This window comes from Daucus carota, chromosome 9 (assembly GCF_001625215.2).
Source record: "Daucus carota subsp. sativus chromosome 9, DH1 v3.0, whole genome shotgun sequence".
Classification (NCBI taxonomy): Eukaryota; Viridiplantae; Streptophyta; class Magnoliopsida; order Apiales; family Apiaceae; genus Daucus; species Daucus carota.
The window spans coordinates 44,517,006-44,535,444 of NC_030389.2; the positions used below are offsets into that span (position 1 = coordinate 44,517,006).

An 18,439-nucleotide genomic window follows, 5' to 3' on the forward strand; every position below is an offset into this window, starting at 1 on the left:
GCCAAGTTTTGATTTTGGATTTGTTTTCAGAAAATTTATAATATAATTTTAATTGTTCAACAAAAATAATGAACATGTGTATGAGGACGATTCAAAATATTTTGTGTTACTCAGCAGGGAACATAACACTGTCAAATGGAACAGAGTTCATCGGCAGAGGAACCCCCTAATTATTATCTACTTCTTGACAAGAGAGGATTCCCCCCCTAATTATTATCTACTTCTTTACAAGAGTTCATCGGGAGAGGAATGCCCCCTAGTTATTGGGGCCGTTTGGGCAAGCTTAAAAAAAGTGATTCCGTGCTTAAAGTAAAGAAGTGGATGAGAAGTGAGAAGTAAATAAGTTAATAAAGTGTTTGGAAAAGAAGCAGAAGCTGTGAGAGAGAAGCTAGCATTCTCAGCTTCTTAAAAGTGCTTCTACTTATTTAGACAAACAGGTCAAAAGAAGCAGAAGTCAGAAGCAGCTTCTGATTCTTTAAAACAAACAGGCTCATTATCTACTTCTTCGAAGACCAGTTATAGGAAGTTGGCTTCTGCTTTACTTATCCATTTGTGTAAAAAAGCAAAAATACTTTTTAGAAATTATAAATGTTAGCTTTTCTCTCGAAACTTCAGCTTCTTTCCCAAACACTTTAATCACTTCCCCAAACACTTTAATCACTTCTAAGTCTTAACTTGCTTCTAACTTCTACTTCACTTTTTTACTTAATCAAGAAACACTTATTTTAAACTCACCCAAACAGCACCATAAGCTCACATTTTAACGATACGCCATATAGTTTCTTAGTGAGGACAAGGGAACTAGCCACATTTCAAGCAAAATCTCTACGTTGAAGTAACATTCTAACTAGGTTGAACTAACAATCTGGAACCAGTCTACGAAAATTTTGAACTGGGTGTGGCTTTGGTGTGATTTTATCCACCCTTTGACATAATTTTCATAAATCAGACCGAGATGCGATTCTTGCAGTTCAATATAAAGTCATTGCTAAAAAATCTCTTTTACCAAACAAGTCCTCCATTGATTGAACTACACAAAAGGGTCATGAGTGTTACCACTCATCGACAGCAACCCATGTTCGATCCATGTTTCACACAAAAGCAAAACATGTTTCATGACAGAAAAACGAGTAGGAAGGTCAAGATTCTGATGGAACTGCGGGACCATAGTTGGAGTTGGAAGCGGCACCCCTACCGCCTCCCCTGCTGCCTCTATTGCTATAATAATTGTTTCTGGGATAGTAATTTCCAGGCTGGTCGTTGTACTGATTGCGTCCATTCTGGTAAGGCCCGCCTCCCCTGCGAGCACCCCCACCACGGCCATTGGAATAGCCCCTACGAGCACCCCCGCCACGTCCACCTCGTTGGTTTTGGAACTGCCTCCGCGTATTAAACTGTTGCTCCTTTGATTCCACGTCTCTAACATTTTGTTCCCATTCTGGCTGCGGTTGGACCGACTCTGATTGAGCTGGTAGCTCTGTCGAGTTTTCAACCTCATACTCATTCTACAAAAGCAGAAGATTAAAAAAATGGCAAGCACAACACTTCTATGGACACAAATAATTCCGAAACAGAAGCCATACCTTCTGCGATCCATCAACAAGACCACCCTGATTATCAGAAGATCCATTCACTTCATGATTTGCTAATTCTTCATCCTGAAGACATTGACAGGCAAGAAAATAAAAAATCATATATATCAAATATATATATAAATGACAAGCCAAAACAAATTCATAGGCATAATTGTTATTGTCTAATGATATTTATTGCTTTAACATGACACGAATGAATGTCCAACCAGTATAACAGAGGTTGTGGGACAAAATATACGAGCCATAAAACGTAGTGCATATGAGACCAGAATTAAAGAATAGAATCAAGAAGCTGCAGACAATCATCCATTTGTGTACTTAGACTTGTTTTAAGTCTGAAAAGGATTAATAGCTACTGTTGCCTCTGCTAGCAGCGAATGTTAAAAAGGAACAGAAATCCCGAGATAAGCACTATATGCACTATAAAAGAATTAAATTAGATTGCTCATCGGTGTTAACAGGACTTTTGAGATAAGCACTATATAAACCAAATAGTAAGATAAGATTGCTCATTAGTGTAACTATAACCCCCAAAAAAATGCGCAAAGCAAATTCAAATTAAACGATCAAACATATTTAACAGATCCACGGATAATAGCCAGGTAAACACCAAAGAACCAGATGAGATAAAATTAGTATTTGACTGTTTGTATGTTTTAAAGTATTACTCGATGAATGCAGTTATATCAGAGAACATTACTCATGGATTGGGGACTAGCAAGGGCAGACCAGACTGAGGCAAGATGGTAGAGCAAACAGTGGGTCAAAACTAGGCTTAGAGTTTCATACTTTTCCAAATTTATTTCTTCTTCCTCCAGTTCCATCAAGGAAGTACCAAGGAACCAGATGACAATATGACATTGGATCGGTATTTCACTGTTTGTATGTTTCAATGTATGGCTCCATGAATCCAGTTATATAAGAGAACACAACGCATGGATCATGGACTAGCAAGGGTAGACTGGAGTTTAGGCAAGATGGTAGAGCAAACAGTGGGTCAAGACTAGGCTTAGAGTTTTATACTTCTCTAAAGCTCCTCCTTCCTCTTCCATTTCCAGCAAGTTCACCACATCATACATGTATATCGTAATGTTTTCTTGAGATTAATTGATATTACTTAAAAGTCAATTCACAACTACTAATGCTTAGTACAAGAAACAAAATGATGTGAGGGTTTTGCCAAGTTATAAAGGCAGCTCCACCATGACAAAGGTCATGGTTCAATTTCTTTCTAGATCTTCTTATTCTTTTTACATTTCTAACAAGCTTACCACATCATACATATATATACATGCTTAGTACATAATAGCATGAGGTCAAGGGTTTAGCCTACTTGTAAAGGCAGCTCTCCAACATGACAATGGTCATGGTTCATCGATTTCTCGCTACCCGTCGTCCCCTCCCCTTGTATAAAAAAAATATATAACTTACTCAAAAAAACACAGTTTTCAAGTCAGCACCGCAGCAGCTATAAGCAAATTGAGTCTGGATGTAGCTATACAAGTGCAGTCCCAGATTTATGTTAAATACCATTAAACCCACTAAAGCCTCAACAATATATTCAGGCCAACAAAAATACTTATATCAAAAGACAAAAGTCACTCTGAATATTTGTGAAGATAATTGAAATCCAAACTAATGAGAAGAGCAAGAAATAAAAAATACTATAACTTAAGGTGCCAATATACTGTGACTCACTCAAATTAGTGCCATACTCAAGTGAGATATAAAGCAGTCAATAGGCCTCTTGGGGAAATTGCTTTCCCTATCATCGACATAGATACACCCTATATAACTTTTTTTGGGTAACCGTCAGAGTATACAAATATCTCCAAAAAAAAATTCAAGACCGGGATTACAAAAGATTTTGTTAGACCTTGTTTCCTTTAGTTTAGTCAAAATTTGAAGAAGGAAAAAAGATGAGGCCGAAAAAGAAAATGCAAGAGTATGTTTAACAAACAACTAAAAATAGTTTTAAAAAAACATTTCAAATTGTTAGAAGTAACAGGCAAGAAGCTTCATACACATACTACACTACACCCATCAATCAAAAATACTAGTACAAAAGTGCCTTTCAACAATACCCTGTTGTCCTGGCAAAAATGGTGAGGGCTAAGCTAGTATATAATAAGAAAATGAGCAACTGTAGCTACTTCAGCTAGAGCACACACACTGTGATAGTTATAAATCCAAAAACCCAAAAACAGCAACATGGTAGGTCACCTATCTCATTACCTATTAATAATATAAAATAATGGATCCTAGTGAGTCCTAGTGATTTAGAGAATCTATTTTCAGTGTCAACTCCAATAGCAATCCCTATTTTTTTGTTAACTATTATTATTTTAATAATAAATTTGAGAGAAAGAAGGTGAAAAAGGAGGGAAAAGTTAAAGAAAGGAGGGAGACGAATTTTTTATTCATAAATATTTAATAGGTAATGACTAGAGGTTACCTAAAAATAGGTAATGGTTAGAAAATTTGGGGATGTGCTGGTGATTTAGGTAATCACTAGAATAGTGTTGAGAGTAACATTTTTTTGATACATTACCTAAATATGAGTTTTGGAGCACATTTAGGTAACCTATTGTACTTGCTCTACAATTAGCTGCCAGATAGGTTATATTTGTTTAACAAAATTTACTGCTTACGATTTTTTTTTTAAAAAAAAACCTCTTCATACAAAAAAATGTATTAATTACATATAAGTCATTGACCTTCACATGAGAACTATACTAAAAATTCATCTTAATGCACAATTGCACATGTATAACTTCACTTGAGCCAACAAATAACTTTACTTAAATAAACAAGGACAAAGTTGTCACCTTTTGTTGATACTGCACATCAAACCCTTCCCCTTGAGCCTGAAAGGACCCGTAGTTTCCAGCTACCTCAACTTGCGCTTTCATCTCCGGCATTGTTGTAACATAAGGAGAAGCCATAATCTTCACAAGCTTCTCTTTCAACAATGCATCTGCAACAACATCACGCACAATTCATTTCAAACACAAAACACAAATAAAACATTCATCAAAAGAATACGAAAACTAAACCAAATAAAACTTTACATGTCACATCCGAACCCGCCTCAATAGGCTGATCAGCCCCCGAAATCCAAAGCTTAGCATGCTCAACACACTTCTCCAACGCATCCTTATGTGACAAACCTGTCTCAACCGGCCTTGAAACAACCAAACTCCCAACTCTCGAAATCATATCCAAATCCTTCTCCCCAAGCAAATCATTCCCCACATCCTCATCCGTCACATGATCATAACTCAAACAACACCCTCTCTCGTGACTCCGCGTCAACAACAACCTCTCAAAATCACTCAAGCTCTTCACATCAAACAACCCCGCAAAGTAAACCAACTTCAAAACCTCCTCAATCCCAAAATCTTGACCACCCATCTTGCCAGAATCACCAATCCCCTTCTCCTCCACCACATTCTCCTCCCCATTCTTGATCTTGACCCGTATCGCGAGATCGATTTCCTCAGCCACAGCAGCTGCCAACGGCTGCCTCATCTTCTCCAGCTCCTCAATCGCGATAATGACGGAGCTTTTCGACTTGTACACCTCTTCTTGCTCCTTATTCAACGGCTTCTTCTGAGCAATTGCTTCTTCCATTTGGGCGATGCGATTGAGCTTCTTGCGCAGCGCACGGAGGCGTTTGTTGATGAAATTGAGAACTGGGCCGTCGGACACGTCGGAGCTCGTCGCCGTCGCCGCCATTGATTAGGGTTCCGAGACGAATTGAGGAATTAGGGTTTTGAAAATTAGGGTTTGGGGGTCGAAAAGGGGGTTTTGTGATCAGGTGGGGATAAAAGGGGTTTTTTTTATAGAGGGGCTTGGTAATAAAATACTCCCTCCGTCCCATTTTACTTGTCCCTTTTGAAAAAATAACGCATCTTAAGAAAATGTTAGGTGGATATCTTGTTTTCATACATATCCCTAATAAATGTAATAAATTAGATAGAGTTGTGTATATATATCCTAGTCAAACATTGGAAGTTGTTACATTTTGAAAAAACATACAAAAAGTTGCTTTGAAAAGAGAAGTGGACAAGTAATTTGAGACAAAAAAAAATTTCAAAAGGGACATGTAAAAGGGGACGGAGGGAGTATTAGATAACTAGGTGGTGTATACTTCTTGTGGTAATATGAAACGATTGGATTTGCAAATTTATGTTTTGAGAAAAAACACGTCTATTAAGAAAATATAGTTAGTTACATATAGCTAGTTAATAAGTCGCGCGTTACGATAGCTTATAAAAAATTAGTATTTATAAGATAAAATAAATGTGTGACAATCTATAAAAATTATATTAATGATTTAAAATTAATATTTGTAGAATAAAATAAATTTTATATCATAAACATCTCGATGCAATACCAATATATAAAATTACAAAATTGGATTGTAATTCATGAGTGAAAAAATGAAAATAAATTTTTACATATAATTAACGATTTAAAGCATAACATATCTTAATTTTAGTTGTGCTTTTTTAAAAGGAATCATATTAATCACTACTTTTGAAACACTACTTATTAGACATATACATCATTCCCTAAATGTAAAAAGTATATGATTCTTTAACAGAACTGATTGATGACATTTAGCCATATAAATTGACTGACCAATAAAAAAGACAGTAAACTTGCAAGAACATAAGTGCGTAAAAGTCAAAAAAATATTAAGATGCAATTTTGAAACCGACCTCAGTTTTAATATGGATAAATATTATGTTCTAGTTATACGAACATTAATCATGTCGGGACGTTTGAATTCCAATTCATGCAAGTGTATATTATGCAGGTGTATATTAGTGACTCCTTCCTCCAATTTTTTTGAAGTGATTGTCTGCAAAAGCATCAATTTAAATCAATGAGATAGCCGTCTACTCCCACATCCAACAAACACTCTTACTCTTGTCAATCAATAATCTCTATCGCCATTCAAATATCCATCAAACCATATTAATTTTTTTATGTATTAAACCATATAAACATCAAAAATATTAATTAATTATTTGATTTTTATTGCATCAGACTATTCTAGAGTGCACGAAATAGTAGAAAATTTAATCTGTGAAACCACAATTCATATATATATATTTTCATATCATCCGAATTTATGTGTAAATGATGGACATAATCAAAATTCGAGAGTAACATGAAACGCAGACTGCTCCTACCGTACGTAAGGACAGGAGTCAAAGCAATGAGGTCCACTGAATCATTCAGTCATTCAGTCGACCAAGGAGGTGACGAGCTCCACTAATATATTGTAGGCCCATGACACCTGCGAGAAAGAGATGTATGGTTAATGGTTCCACTTTTATCACAATACATTTCTAGTACAACGATTCTATGCCCATTTTTTGAGTTTCTAATCTTTTTCCCTTCCTGTGACAAAACATTTTTAAGGCTAAAGCGTGATTCATGCTAGCCTATTATATGGTAGAATATTAAAATGGTGAGAGAAATATAACGGTATCCTAATAATTTTCTTAAATAATATTGTTATGCAGAATTGTCGAAATATAATAGAAGATTTATTTGAGATCTTTTTTTCTATTTTAAAATTTTAGTTAACTAGTTCTCAACATAATATTAGAGTTCGATGGGATTTTGAGTGATGGAAATATTGAAATATAATAAAGATCCATCTAAAAACCGGTCTAACATATTAAAAATTTAAAATTTTGGACAGACTGGTTTATCTAACCGTCTCTGTAAAACCGGTTTCTATTAAATCTGATTGCATCAATGCAGTTTCTCTGATTTCTAAGAAGGATTACATACACAGTGATCTGGATTGTGTGCTAGTTGACATTAAGTATCTGGTAAATTTGTCGGGATGTAAAAAATTATGTTAAATAGTATTCAACTCATTAAATGTTCAAGAATGACAAACCGATCATTATATGTGGTTTATTTTTCAGCAAAATTGGTTAAAACTTAAAAATATATATTTGTGGTGAAAAATGCAAGTAATGAAGTGCATGCAAAACATCCGTCGAAAAAAAAAAGTGCCTGTAAAACAAAACATGGACGCACATTTCTTATCCTATAGCAACTCATGGAGTACCAAACATAAACCAAATACAGATGCACATAAATTGCCTCCTGCCTCAGCGACAAAACTATACTTACAATTTACAAATGAAATATTGTTGTCTTTATATATGAAAAGATACAGAGAGACCATGCTAGTTTTTAGCTCAGGAGCTTTCAACTTAGGTACTGTTTGGGGTTGCTGTTGCAGACAGCAACAACAGCTTTTTGCTGAAAAGCATGTGAAAAACTGTTTGGTAAATCTAAAAGCAGCTTTTCCGAACAGCAGCTTTTAGCTGAAAAGCTGCGGTTAGAAAAAGCAGGTCCTCCCATGCTTTTGGAAAAAGCTGCTTTTCAGCTTTTGCAGAATGCTGTTATAGATTTCATTATAAAACCTCACCAAAATCATTATTATTTTTATATTATAACTCAAAATAAGTAAATATTAAAAAAATTACTCCCTCCGTCCCACCCATTTCTTATCAAATGGGTTGGGCACGGAGGTTAAGAAATATGTATAAAGTAGTGGAAAAGAGGAAGAAAAGTGAGTAAAGTGGTGGGACCCATTGATTTTTAATGTATAAAAAGAATATAGTGGAGTAAAAGTAGTGTGAAAAGGAAAGAAAAGTGAAGAAGTGGTGGGACCCATTGACTATTTTTAGTAAGTTTTGAAATGTAAAGAATTGGATGGGACATCCCAAAAAGGAAAGTGTAAAGAAATGGGTGCGACGGAGGGAGTATCAAACAGTTCTCTGATTTCTACAACAGCACTTATTTTATCAGCACTTTTTCTGACAGCACAGCAATTTTTAACTTACTCGTTTTATAAATCTCTCTCCTCCCTCCCTCTCTCTCTCCATCTCTCCCGCTGGATAAATCTCTCTCTCACTTTTTATATAAATCTCTCTCTGCGTTTCTCTTTCTCTCTCAATTTTTATATAAATCTCTCTCTCTCAGAATGTACTACAGTAAATAGGGTACACAGAGAAAGAACTGCAGTGAATATAGTACAGACAGGTTACAGTTCCCGAGAAGCCTTCTTTCATTTCATAAATGGGAGTTCGTGGGTTTCAAGAATAGTATCATTTGTTGCTTCACTCTTCCTCCATCTTGAAAAGATTCAAACCCATGTTTTGTACTTACTTTATAGTGTCTCTAGGTGTTTGACGAAATGCCTGACAGAGATGGTTACTAAAATTGTGGCCTCTCACTGGCTTGTTCCTCATTTCTCTGTGACCCATTTGAGTCTTCCTGTGATTTCTTTCATGGGTTTTGGGAATTATGGGGGGAGGAGAGGTGGGGTATCTTTGGTTTTGAGGGGGTATGGGGGTTCTTTAGGGTTCGTGGAGGGGAGAGGGAGAAAGGTTGAATCTTGGTGGTGTTTGTGTAAAGGGGGGGAGGGGATTGATGGGGAGGTGGGATTGGAGGCTGAGATTTTGGAGTTTATGAATAAATCGGAGAAGCCCGATAAGTTTCCAACTAAGAAGGAGCTGATTGATGGTGGGAGGATTGATTTAGTTGAGGCTATTATCAAGACTGGTGGTTGGCTTTCTTTGGGATGGGAGACTGATGATGATGAATGTGACGAGTTGGAGGAATGTACAGTGAAGGATAGTGAAAGTGCTGACTTTGATATTGTTGATTTTCAAGAAAGAGTTAAGAGTCTGCAAGGGAGAATTTCCTTTCAGGAGGATGAAGTTGAGTCTATGTATTCGTCTCAATCAGTTTCGTCGTCTGGTAGATCAGTGTGAGGTTTTTATCTAGATTTGCCGATTTGCATATATATATATTTTGGCTAAAGCATGATTATTATTGCAAAATCCTTTTAAATCTGCTCCAAAATGGTAGAAGTTAATTAGAAATTATTTTGAGATGATTCTTTGGTTCAGAGATGTCGCTGCTGAGGATAACTCGGGAATCATGGGTATTCTCAACCGATTGGAGAAAGATAGAATTATGTCGTTGGGAACAAGTACTGGGCACCAAAGTAAAGGGTCTAGTGAGAATGGAGATCATTTAGGGTACTCCAGAGATATGAGTGAGTCATTGCTATTTCTATTGCCATGTAAAATGTGGCTATTCCATCTTGATTCTATAGTGATACTATATACCAGGACTGTATATATATTATATGCAGCACAGCAGCAGTATGCCCCATATATGTATAATACTTGTGAGATACGTGTGAATGTTAACGATTATTACAATAGCAACACAACTATACATGAAATGCCCCATATATTCCTCCTGCTATATCTTACCTATTATCTGTTTCTCCAGTCTCCTTAATGATTGAATCTTGATAGGCAATTGTTTTAAATTCCTCTTTTAAAATGATGTGTGTCTTTTGGTTCTTGTCATCACATCTTTTTTCTTTGTAAAAGGTAAGACGGAAAACATCAGAGCCGGATCAGGTAGCCCAACTAAAAGAATGGTTAATAATTTAGTCAACGATATTAGCAGCAATGGATCTGTATCTGGCGTTGATGATGTAAGATACTCGGGCAACCCAAATATGTGGAGAACTTGGAGTAGGGAACGAGCAGGCTTGAAAGATATGGAGTTTGAAGGTCAGTTTCCAAATTCCAAATGTACTTATTAAGTGCGGTATTATATTTGATCAAATCCTCTTTCTAACTGGTTTTTCGTTTTATAGCTGCCGAAATTTGTTTCGATGAATGTCAATTCCAAGGGAAGGATGGCCAATCAGAAGACATTATACTTTCAATAACTGATGGTACGACTGAAGCTTTAATTGAAACGAGTGAGCTTAATCACATACAAATTCAAACTCGACTTCAGCAAATGGGACGTGAGCTTGCCTCTACACTTCACTTCTTAAGGTCCCAAAGCAAAGATCTTACACATAAGGTGGCAAAATTAATTCTAGTTATTCTGGTTTATCAAATTGATGTTATTATCTTATAGATTCTATTTTTTTCTATAATATGAAACCTAAACATTTAACTATGTCTTATTGTCACACTTGCATAATATTATACATTTCACATAAAGTTATATTGATTAATGGTAATAACCAACAAACTGAGAGTTTATATTGATGATTATACTAGGCAGATTATAGTTGCCTTATTGGAATTTTTATTAATTTTCAATTCTGCAGTAATAGTATGTGCACTTGCATCCAGCCATCACCATTTAAGCGTTGAATAGATGCTAGCTAATATTAGTCTCTCTTTTTTTAATCTGCTGAAGCAAAAATCTCACTGCAAACTATTCCTTCAATTTGAATCTTAAGCACCAAAAGAAATTTTGCATAGTACTGTGCAATGCTGTTTATTAAGTACTACTAACATGCCTATACAATATTGTCTGTTGGTAAAGATCATGAGGGGGAAATAATTGTAGAAGTTGTAAAATTGCTGTAAGCTTGTTGCATAATGATAGTTCAATTGATAGTATGTGTAGTAATGTAGATGTAGATTAATTGATGTAAGTTTGTTTCTTAATTTGAATGTTGATCACTCTGTCGTGTTCTGAACCCCAGGATCATATTCATGGAAACAACTATGGAGAGTTGCAGAAGATTTATGATACATGGGAATTTCATGAAAATGATGTCATAAATGCTCGGGCCAAGTTGCGGTCTATTCGTGCAAAGTTAGCAATATTAGAAGGGAAGATGGCTCTATCTATAATGTATGGGATAACCTATGGTCATTTGGCAAATCTTTACATGACTATGCTCAATTTGATTAATGTGCATCACATTCTTACAATTCAACTGGCAGTGAATCACAAAAGATAGTTGAAGAGAAGCAGAGGAGGGTTGATTGTGCCCGGAGAGCCCTTCAACTTCTCCAGAGCATTACCATAATTTGGCCTAATTCAGCCTCGGAGGTTCTGTTGACAGGATCTTTTGATGGTTGGACCACTCAGGTACATTTCATCTACATATAATAGTCTCATATTGGTTGAAGTAGTTACTTTATTTCTATAAAACAATTAGGAAGGCTTCTGACTTGTGTACTAGGATTGATTTTCCCTAATCATATATTTCTTAAAGTAAAAAGGTCGCAAAATTATAACAAATTCTTAATTCCGAAAATTTGAAGATTTTCTGACATCATTCTGTTGCTTACTCCTGGGAAAATGGTCATTTATTGGACATCAGGTGCTGTAAATGAACTTTGAATTCGATCATCATTATATTACCTTCCGTTACGTTCATGGTTTTTTTATAGCAGAGAAAGATGGAGAAATCAAGAACTGGTATATTCTCTGTGACACTACAACTGTATCCTGGTAGATATGAGGTAGTCCATGCACATCAGCTTAATTACCGACTCTACAAATACAATTCAGTTCATTTATTATTTTCTTTTGCAATACTTTCCAGATCAAGTTCATTGTAGATGGTGCATGGAGATGTGACCCCTTACGACCCACTGTTCACAACGACGGATATGAGAACAATTTACTAATCGTTACATGAAGATAGGTGCGTCATGACAGCAAAAGAAAATGATAAGCTAATTTAGTACTATTTTCTTGTAGTTGACAATTTTTTTCCTTTAGGACATTTGTTAGGGTCAAAAGGGAATGTTAGGTGTAGGTTTTTCTCATTATTGTAACCATAAATCAATTGTGCATAACTTTACCTAATTGTACTTGTTTTTAACCCTTGCTATGCTAGCATCTTGTAATTCTTGGTGTAATTGACCTTGTTTACATAAAGGCAGTGTAATTGTATCATTAAGAACGTCTCCTGAAACATCCTTTACTTATAGAACAAGTTCTTCCCTTTCTTTTCTTGGCAAGTTGTGGACCTTTTTTCTGATTTCACAAACTTGGTGAATGCTTTAGTCTTTGCGAGTCTGGTTCAATGTATAGCCTCGCCTACAGCTTTGTTGAGGATTTGAGGCTACATAAAGAACCAAAATCTGATTTACTGATTTTCTTTTCTTTCAATTTTGTGATTGATCTGTGGTGTCATTAATAGCGAAAGTGACTAATATCATCGTCAATTTACTGGTGAAGAATTTAATGGTGTCTGGTTGTCTGACTGCCGTGAACAACATTAAGTACCACATATATGACAAGTTATGCTTGCAAAGCATGTGAGCCCTATGCGGACATATGCACCATACAAATCTTGAGTGGTTCCATATAGATGTCTCAGGAGTCATCGCATAAAACAGAGAGTTATTCTGCAGCTTTGTTACAAATCATATTTTCGGAACATTTTCTCATAATTTGAAGTTGGTGCATGTTCTTCGCTTCAGATTTTCTCTTGCTGTACTGTTTGTCTGTTTCAGCAACACATTGGAAGTAGGAAGTTATGTTACCAAGTAGAATGTTAAAGACTTACAGAAGAAGTAGCTTAATGAAATAGTACTTATGATGGGGTGGCTTCTGGACTTGTAAGTCATGAGCAGATTATTCGTACTGTTTGTGTAACGAGTTTATAAGTCATAATTTGAGAAGTTAAGTTGAATCGTCCCAACTCTTTTTGGTGATTTGTTTTTACTTTTGAAATTTGATTTTACAAAAATGAATAGGACTACTTTAAAGATAAATATTATTATATTAATAATTTTTGTACCAATTAGTTGTAAATAGTGTATCCAAACACATAAATTAAAAGTTTAATTAACTTCTCATTTATGCCTAAATCATAAACACTTCTTTTTAATTACGTCAAACAGTTTTTGATATATTCCGATGTATTTGGCTCACATGCACTAGAGATCACCTGAGAAGAGATTTATAGTCCTGGAACTGTCCTCATGGAAATAATCACAGGCCCAATGCTTTAATCATACATAATCCACATAATGTATAACAATTAAGTCTTAGCATGCATTATAAATGAACTACAGACACCTTGACCTGGTATATGATCACCATCATTAGCCGAGGTATAAGATCTTACAAAATATGTTGGGAAATAAGTATCGATCCAGCGTTAAGTGCAACTACTTTTAGCTCTTCTCTGACTGCTTCCGAACTTTCTACATCAAGTCATCAACCACATTTACACTTTCCGTATGCAGGGTGGACCCTCATCGGGATATCAGTTGCCATGGATGATATTTGCACAGTTTTGTGGAAGGCAGTATAAATGATACAGCACCTGTTGATCATAAAACGTATACTCTCTATGTCGTATAGAATGCCAAGTTCTTGGTCAAGTATATGGATGCTAGGACTGGTAAAAAGATCCAAATGTGGCTACTTTAACACGGTGAAGCTGTCCTTATAACATATGTGAATCCACTGCCACAATAAACTCTTATGGAAGTGTATTGCCCAGAATCTCTCTGATTGAGGCTCACAAATTGAGGCGTAGTTTGATCAAACGTGCTTCCAAGCCCAAGCTGACCATGTTCACCCCAACCCCATGTCATGATTGCACCATCCTCTGCATAATGAATTTAATGATTTATAAATAACATACATCGAAGCCATATAACACTTTCTATTAAGAAATCTTACCTTTTACTAAGGCTGAGTGCTCAGCTCCTGCTGCAACTTGAAGAATTTTCACCCCATCAAGACCCGGGACTCGCTCCATGATGATTTTATTTGGTTCTTCTGCAGAGTAACACAAATGTAGACGTTACCACCTAGATACTGACTTATCGAGAACTTCATAGCAAAATACACAACAATATGGGCGCTTGTTGATTCTTAATTTGCTATTCATTTATACCAGCCTTGCTGCAACACATATCAGAACCATTAGCTACTTAAGCTGCATTACAGGAACAAAATATATCTTATATGCATGACATTATACAAATTTGCTAAGACCTGCATTTCGAGTTGCTTTCTTCAGCATGCTTGTTTTTTGATGATCACTAAGCACTCCATGGCGAGTACCACCAAACATAAAGACTTCCCCATTACCTGTTCAAGAAATCATACAGCACTTTAACACACATTGATGTATCCAACTTGATAAAAAAGTAGAAGATATAAACAACAGTTTAAAATGCATTTATTTACAACAAATTATGACTTATGAGTAATGCTAAAGGTTCCATATTAGATCTCAAATGAGCTCCCGGATGCATTTATGATGAGACAATTTCCATATATATATATATATATTTCTGTGTTTGCCTCATCATACATCACAAATGCACTTGAGAATAAATTCCAGATTCATTTTGGGACTTGTAGCATCACTCAAAGATAATGCGAGTTCAAGAATATCACAAACATTATTTACCTGTTAATACTAGAGCATGATGCCATCCAAGAGCCATCTGGGAGAGTGATGTAGATGATATTGCACATTGGGGATAACTAATATCCGAAGTGCCAGTGAACCCTCTTCCCCATATGTACATATGACCATCAGCTAGATTTACAGAATCAGGTACACAATTATTAGTAAAAAAGGAAATTAATTTTGAATTACAACTGGCTAATGAAATATAAGCTATTTTGACAACAAAAAAAAAAAATGCTCACTAGATAATGCTGCAGTATGATCTCCATTTGCACTGATGCGGACGATGTTGCTATCCTCCAATCCACGAGTACACTGAGGAGTGCTCATATACCTTACGTTTTCATAAGGTATACCCAGTTGACCACGCTTAGCAGACCCAAATCCATATACTTGATCTCCTGAGGGACCTGCACCAGATTTCGGTTTAATATTATCTTACAGCTGGAGAAAGTAAGTCAATTCACAAGCTTGAAACAAACAAATGCAGTTTATGATCGTGTTTAAATTGAGCTACTCAATGTGAACAGGGGGATTAATATCATATACAATTCAAAAACTATGTTGTACTTCTAGCTCCTACTCATGAGATTTTGAGGCTGATAATTCTATTTCTAGTGCCGCCAACTATGAACCATTTAAAAAAAAATGTTTAAGATGGAATGACAAGTTGCTGTTTAAAGATAGCCTAAAAGTCCTCATCCGCAGCTAAACTTGTGAAAATCAATGGCTTGTAAATTCATGAACTGCCTTGGGTACAAACACTGCAAAAGAACGCAGCCAAACTCAGTAGATCAAATTTCTAACAAAGCTTTTGATGTGAATTATCAGCAGAACGTACTAAAGCTATAGAGTTCCTCACACATACCTTTTGGTATGATATCAGCTCTAGTCTCTGAGACCGGAGTACTGTACCAGACAATTTTCTTCAAAAATTATTGGGAAGCCAGCATATGAAAAGAGAAATGCAGTAACAGTAATACTATCTTTTATTTTTTTTAAAAATCCATGTCACTTCAAATTGTGTTCTCTATAACTTAGAAGCTGATATTTAATTTGAAGTTGGAGTATTCAAGTTCAGACTGACCGATTTCACCTGAACTTTACTATCTTAAGATTTCCTTTAGATAGTTGTACCATAATCTATGCATGTAGTCAGGTATCAAACACCTACCCATTTAAGACAGTCTCAATTTCTCTTTCTACACTGAAAGACAACCGGTTGCATTGAGTTTATCTGTGTCTAAATAAAAGGTATATCGAATTGTTACTACTGGACTAGGCACATTCATAATAGACAAAGGTGGATGCAACCTTTATCCTTGATATCTGATATCAATTATCAGGTATCAATTTTAAATATTATCAGATGAAAATTAATCTTTAATATTTGGCTATATGTCACGACACCAGGCTTGGTATTACCGTATCAGAGCTGTCATTTTGCCTTAAGATATATAATACACTTATCTTTAACTCCGTCTTTTTCGATCTTTGAGTTAATGTTTGAAGTAACTACTATGAACGACACTTTTGAAATAGAAGTTAAAGGACTAACTTCCGTGAACAGGCTCATTTTAATAATAAAAATTCCATGTATTCATAATTTCTGATATGAAACTGGGGACTGTGCAGTGTGCACCACACACATGCATACACACACAAGGTACTTAGGTAAAAAGATATTCCCTCTTGACGAAGGATACAGGAGAACCTTGTTAAGAAACATTTCCTGGAACAGAATTCTGTCTTTCATCTTCTTGAAAACTGCCTATAGACGAGAAAATCCCCATTTACGCAACAAAAGAAATTGTACAGTCTAACAAAGCCAGTAAATAGCGCATAGCACAATCGACTTATTGACAGGTTCATGTCGATAATAGAAACTCCAGGGATCATAATTTCTGATATGAAGTAGGGGATTAATATCATATATAATCCAAAAAACTGTAGGGTCATGTTTGTTTGAAGGGATTTTAATTCACAGAATGCTATCTGACAATTTAAAGGACTACCATCCAATAGACTAGATTCCAATCTAGTCTTAGTTCATTCTAAGAGATTATATAATTATAATGCCCAGTAAGAGAAGGTATTTTAAAACCCCCAAAAAGAACTTGAAGTGAAAAAGAAAATACTTGTTCATGGGATTAAATGTGACAGAGTAGAAATTATATATACGAAGGAACATATTCCTTCCAAACAAACACAGCCTACCTTCAGATCACCCTTCAGATGTAGAGAGTGCTAAACCTAATGCTAGAGATGCATAAGCCATAACATACCCTTCTATTTATAGAATACAATTGTGTTATTCTTTTTCTTGCAAAACTACTCATAGACAAAAACAAAAACCACATTGATGCATCAAAAGAATTTTTTATACCTTCCAACAAGGCCAGTGTATGGCGCATACCACAAGCAATCTTTTTAACATGCCTAGAAGCAAAGGATGAGACAATCAACGGAGTACACTGCGATTTCAGGTCTCCGTGACCAAGCTGGCCAAATGAGCCATCTCCACAAGTAAAAAGACAACCTTTATCTAATAAACAAGAAAACACAAATCAACAACATTATATTATAGCCTAATATAAACACAAGTACATATCAAACATCATGAAAAAACAGTGGTGAGGAAATTAAAGAAACCTGAAACAAAACCAGAATGGTTCCAACCAGCAGAAACACAGGTCACAACAAAATCTTGCAAAAATTCAACAGGCTTTGGGAGTGAGCAGCTGAGCAAATCCCCATGACCCAATTGACCTGAAGTCCCTCTGCCCCAAGTTAACACCTTTCCACCTATTTAATTCATTCATCTTCAGTAAACTACATAAAAAGTGCATATGTATATGTGATCATGTAATATATGCATCAAGTTAAAATCACCTATTCAATTCAACTACTTTCATAGTACTGCATACAAGTTGCAAATTATCTCTCTCTCTCTCTCTCTCCTGAATAGAAGTTGCAAGTTCTCTCTCTCTCTCTCTCTACTGAATAAACAAACTCTCTCTCTCTCTCTCTCTCTCTCTCTCTCTCTCTCTCTCTCTCTCTCTCTCTACTGAATAAAAGTTGCAAATTCGCCCCCCCCCCCCCCGGCCCTGTCAATGACTATATGAATAAATTTACCATCTTTTCAATTATCCAATCCAAATACTTGAACAAACATGCTCATACATCGACACACATGTATCTATAGTAGTTAGTACCTTGCAAAAGGGCAATGACATGAGCACCACCACAGGATAAATTCGAGATGGGGTGTTGAAAAAGAGAACAAGGGAGCAACTGGGGAAGATGTTCATCTTGAATTCTCCCAGTAGCTAACTGACCATCTGTACCTGCGCCCCAACTCCACACTTCTTGCTTCTCTTCTTCTTCTTCTTTTGTTGTTTCCATGCTTTGTACTTTAATCCCCTCTTTGTCTAATTTTTGCTTGTATAAACTTGTTTATATGCAACATTAAGGAATTTATTTTATTTAATCTTTTTTTCCTCCAAACTTTTACCTTTTCCTAATTTATAATTTAATAATCATTCCATCACAATTATTTTAACAGCATTAAATATTA

At 35.7% G+C, this 18,439-nt stretch overlaps 3 protein-coding genes across 7 annotated transcripts; 1 reads left to right on the top strand and 2 right to left on the bottom strand.

The window, feature by feature from the left end:
* Window positions 1–970: 970 nt before the first annotated feature.
* LOC108202885 (nuclear transport factor 2) lies at window positions 971–5,436 on the bottom strand. The gene is made up of 4 exons (XM_017371484.2): window positions 4,667–5,436; window positions 4,424–4,572; window positions 1,584–1,658; window positions 971–1,505 (listed from the first exon to the last, which is right to left on the bottom strand). The coding sequence occupies exons 1-4, from the start codon at window positions 5,331–5,333 to the stop codon at window positions 1,140–1,142; spliced, it is 1,257 nt and encodes a 418-aa protein (XP_017226973.1). The 5' UTR covers window positions 5,334–5,436; the 3' UTR covers window positions 971–1,139.
* Window positions 5,437–8,461: 3,025 nt separating this feature from the next.
* On the top strand, window positions 8,462–12,396 carry LOC108200510 (protein PTST homolog 2, chloroplastic). 5 transcript variants are annotated; one of them, XR_010287789.1, is made up of 9 exons: window positions 8,462–9,408; window positions 9,551–9,699; window positions 10,046–10,231; window positions 10,318–10,532; window positions 11,170–11,321; window positions 11,414–11,561; window positions 11,738–11,796; window positions 11,870–11,938; window positions 12,022–12,061. XR_010287789.1 is itself a non-coding variant. In XM_017368689.2 (8 exons), exons 1-8 carry the CDS (start codon window positions 8,846–8,848, stop codon window positions 12,115–12,117), a joined length of 1,581 nt encoding a protein of 526 aa, XP_017224178.1. In that variant the 5' UTR covers window positions 8,462–8,845; the 3' UTR covers window positions 12,118–12,396. The 5 variants fall into 5 exon arrangements, 2 of the variants coding, with proteins under 2 accessions (XP_017224178.1, XP_017224179.1); XR_001802717.2 differs by having other exon boundaries at window positions 11,738–11,938; window positions 12,022–12,098; XR_001802718.2 differs by lacking the exon at window positions 11,738–11,796 and having other exon boundaries at window positions 11,797–11,938; window positions 12,022–12,098.
* A 1,016-nt stretch (window positions 12,397–13,412) lies between these two features.
* LOC108203047 (ultraviolet-B receptor UVR8) lies at window positions 13,413–18,310 on the bottom strand. Its single transcript, XM_017371751.2, has 8 exons — window positions 18,078–18,310; window positions 17,515–17,667; window positions 17,249–17,407; window positions 15,105–15,272; window positions 14,860–14,991; window positions 14,439–14,534; window positions 14,121–14,219; window positions 13,413–14,046 (listed from the first exon to the last, which is right to left on the bottom strand). Exons 1-8 carry the CDS (start codon window positions 18,265–18,267, stop codon window positions 13,862–13,864), a joined length of 1,182 nt encoding a protein of 393 aa, XP_017227240.1. The 5' UTR covers window positions 18,268–18,310; the 3' UTR covers window positions 13,413–13,861.
* Window positions 18,311–18,439: the final 129 nt, after the last annotated feature.

Bases quoted from the DNA above. Each gene is read 5' to 3' on its own strand.
- LOC108202885 (XM_017371484.2), bottom strand. From the start codon at position 5,333: ATGGCGGCGACGGCGACGAGCTCCGACGTGTCCGACGGCCCAGTTCTC. The intron at 1,659-4,423 runs GTGACAACTTTG...CAATGTCTTCAG, and splicing joins ATGTGCAGTATCAACAAAAG to GATGAAGAATTAGCAAATCA. The intron at 1,506-1,583 runs GTATGGCTTCTG...CTGCTTTTGTAG, and splicing joins TTGTTGATGGATCGCAGAAG to AATGAGTATGAGGTTGAAAA.
- LOC108203047 (XM_017371751.2), bottom strand. From the start codon at position 18,267: ATGGAAACAACAAAAGAAGAAGAAGAAGAGAAGCAAGAAGTGTGGAGT. The intron at 14,992-15,104 runs GTGAGCATTTTT...CTGTAAATCTAG, and splicing joins TCATACTGCAGCATTATCTA to CTGATGGTCATATGTACATA. The intron at 14,535-14,859 runs GTAAATAATGTT...TTTCTTGAACAG, and splicing joins TCATGCTCTAGTATTAACAG to GTAATGGGGAAGTCTTTATG.
- LOC108200510 (XM_017368689.2), top strand. From the start codon at position 8,846: ATGGTTACTAAAATTGTGGCCTCTCACTGGCTTGTTCCTCATTTCTCT. The intron at 9,409-9,550 runs GTGAGGTTTTTA...TCTTTGGTTCAG, and splicing joins TCGTCGTCTGGTAGATCAGT to AGATGTCGCTGCTGAGGATA. The intron at 11,562-11,866 runs GTACATTTCATC...GTTTTTTTATAG, and splicing joins TTGATGGTTGGACCACTCAG to CAGAGAAAGATGGAGAAATC.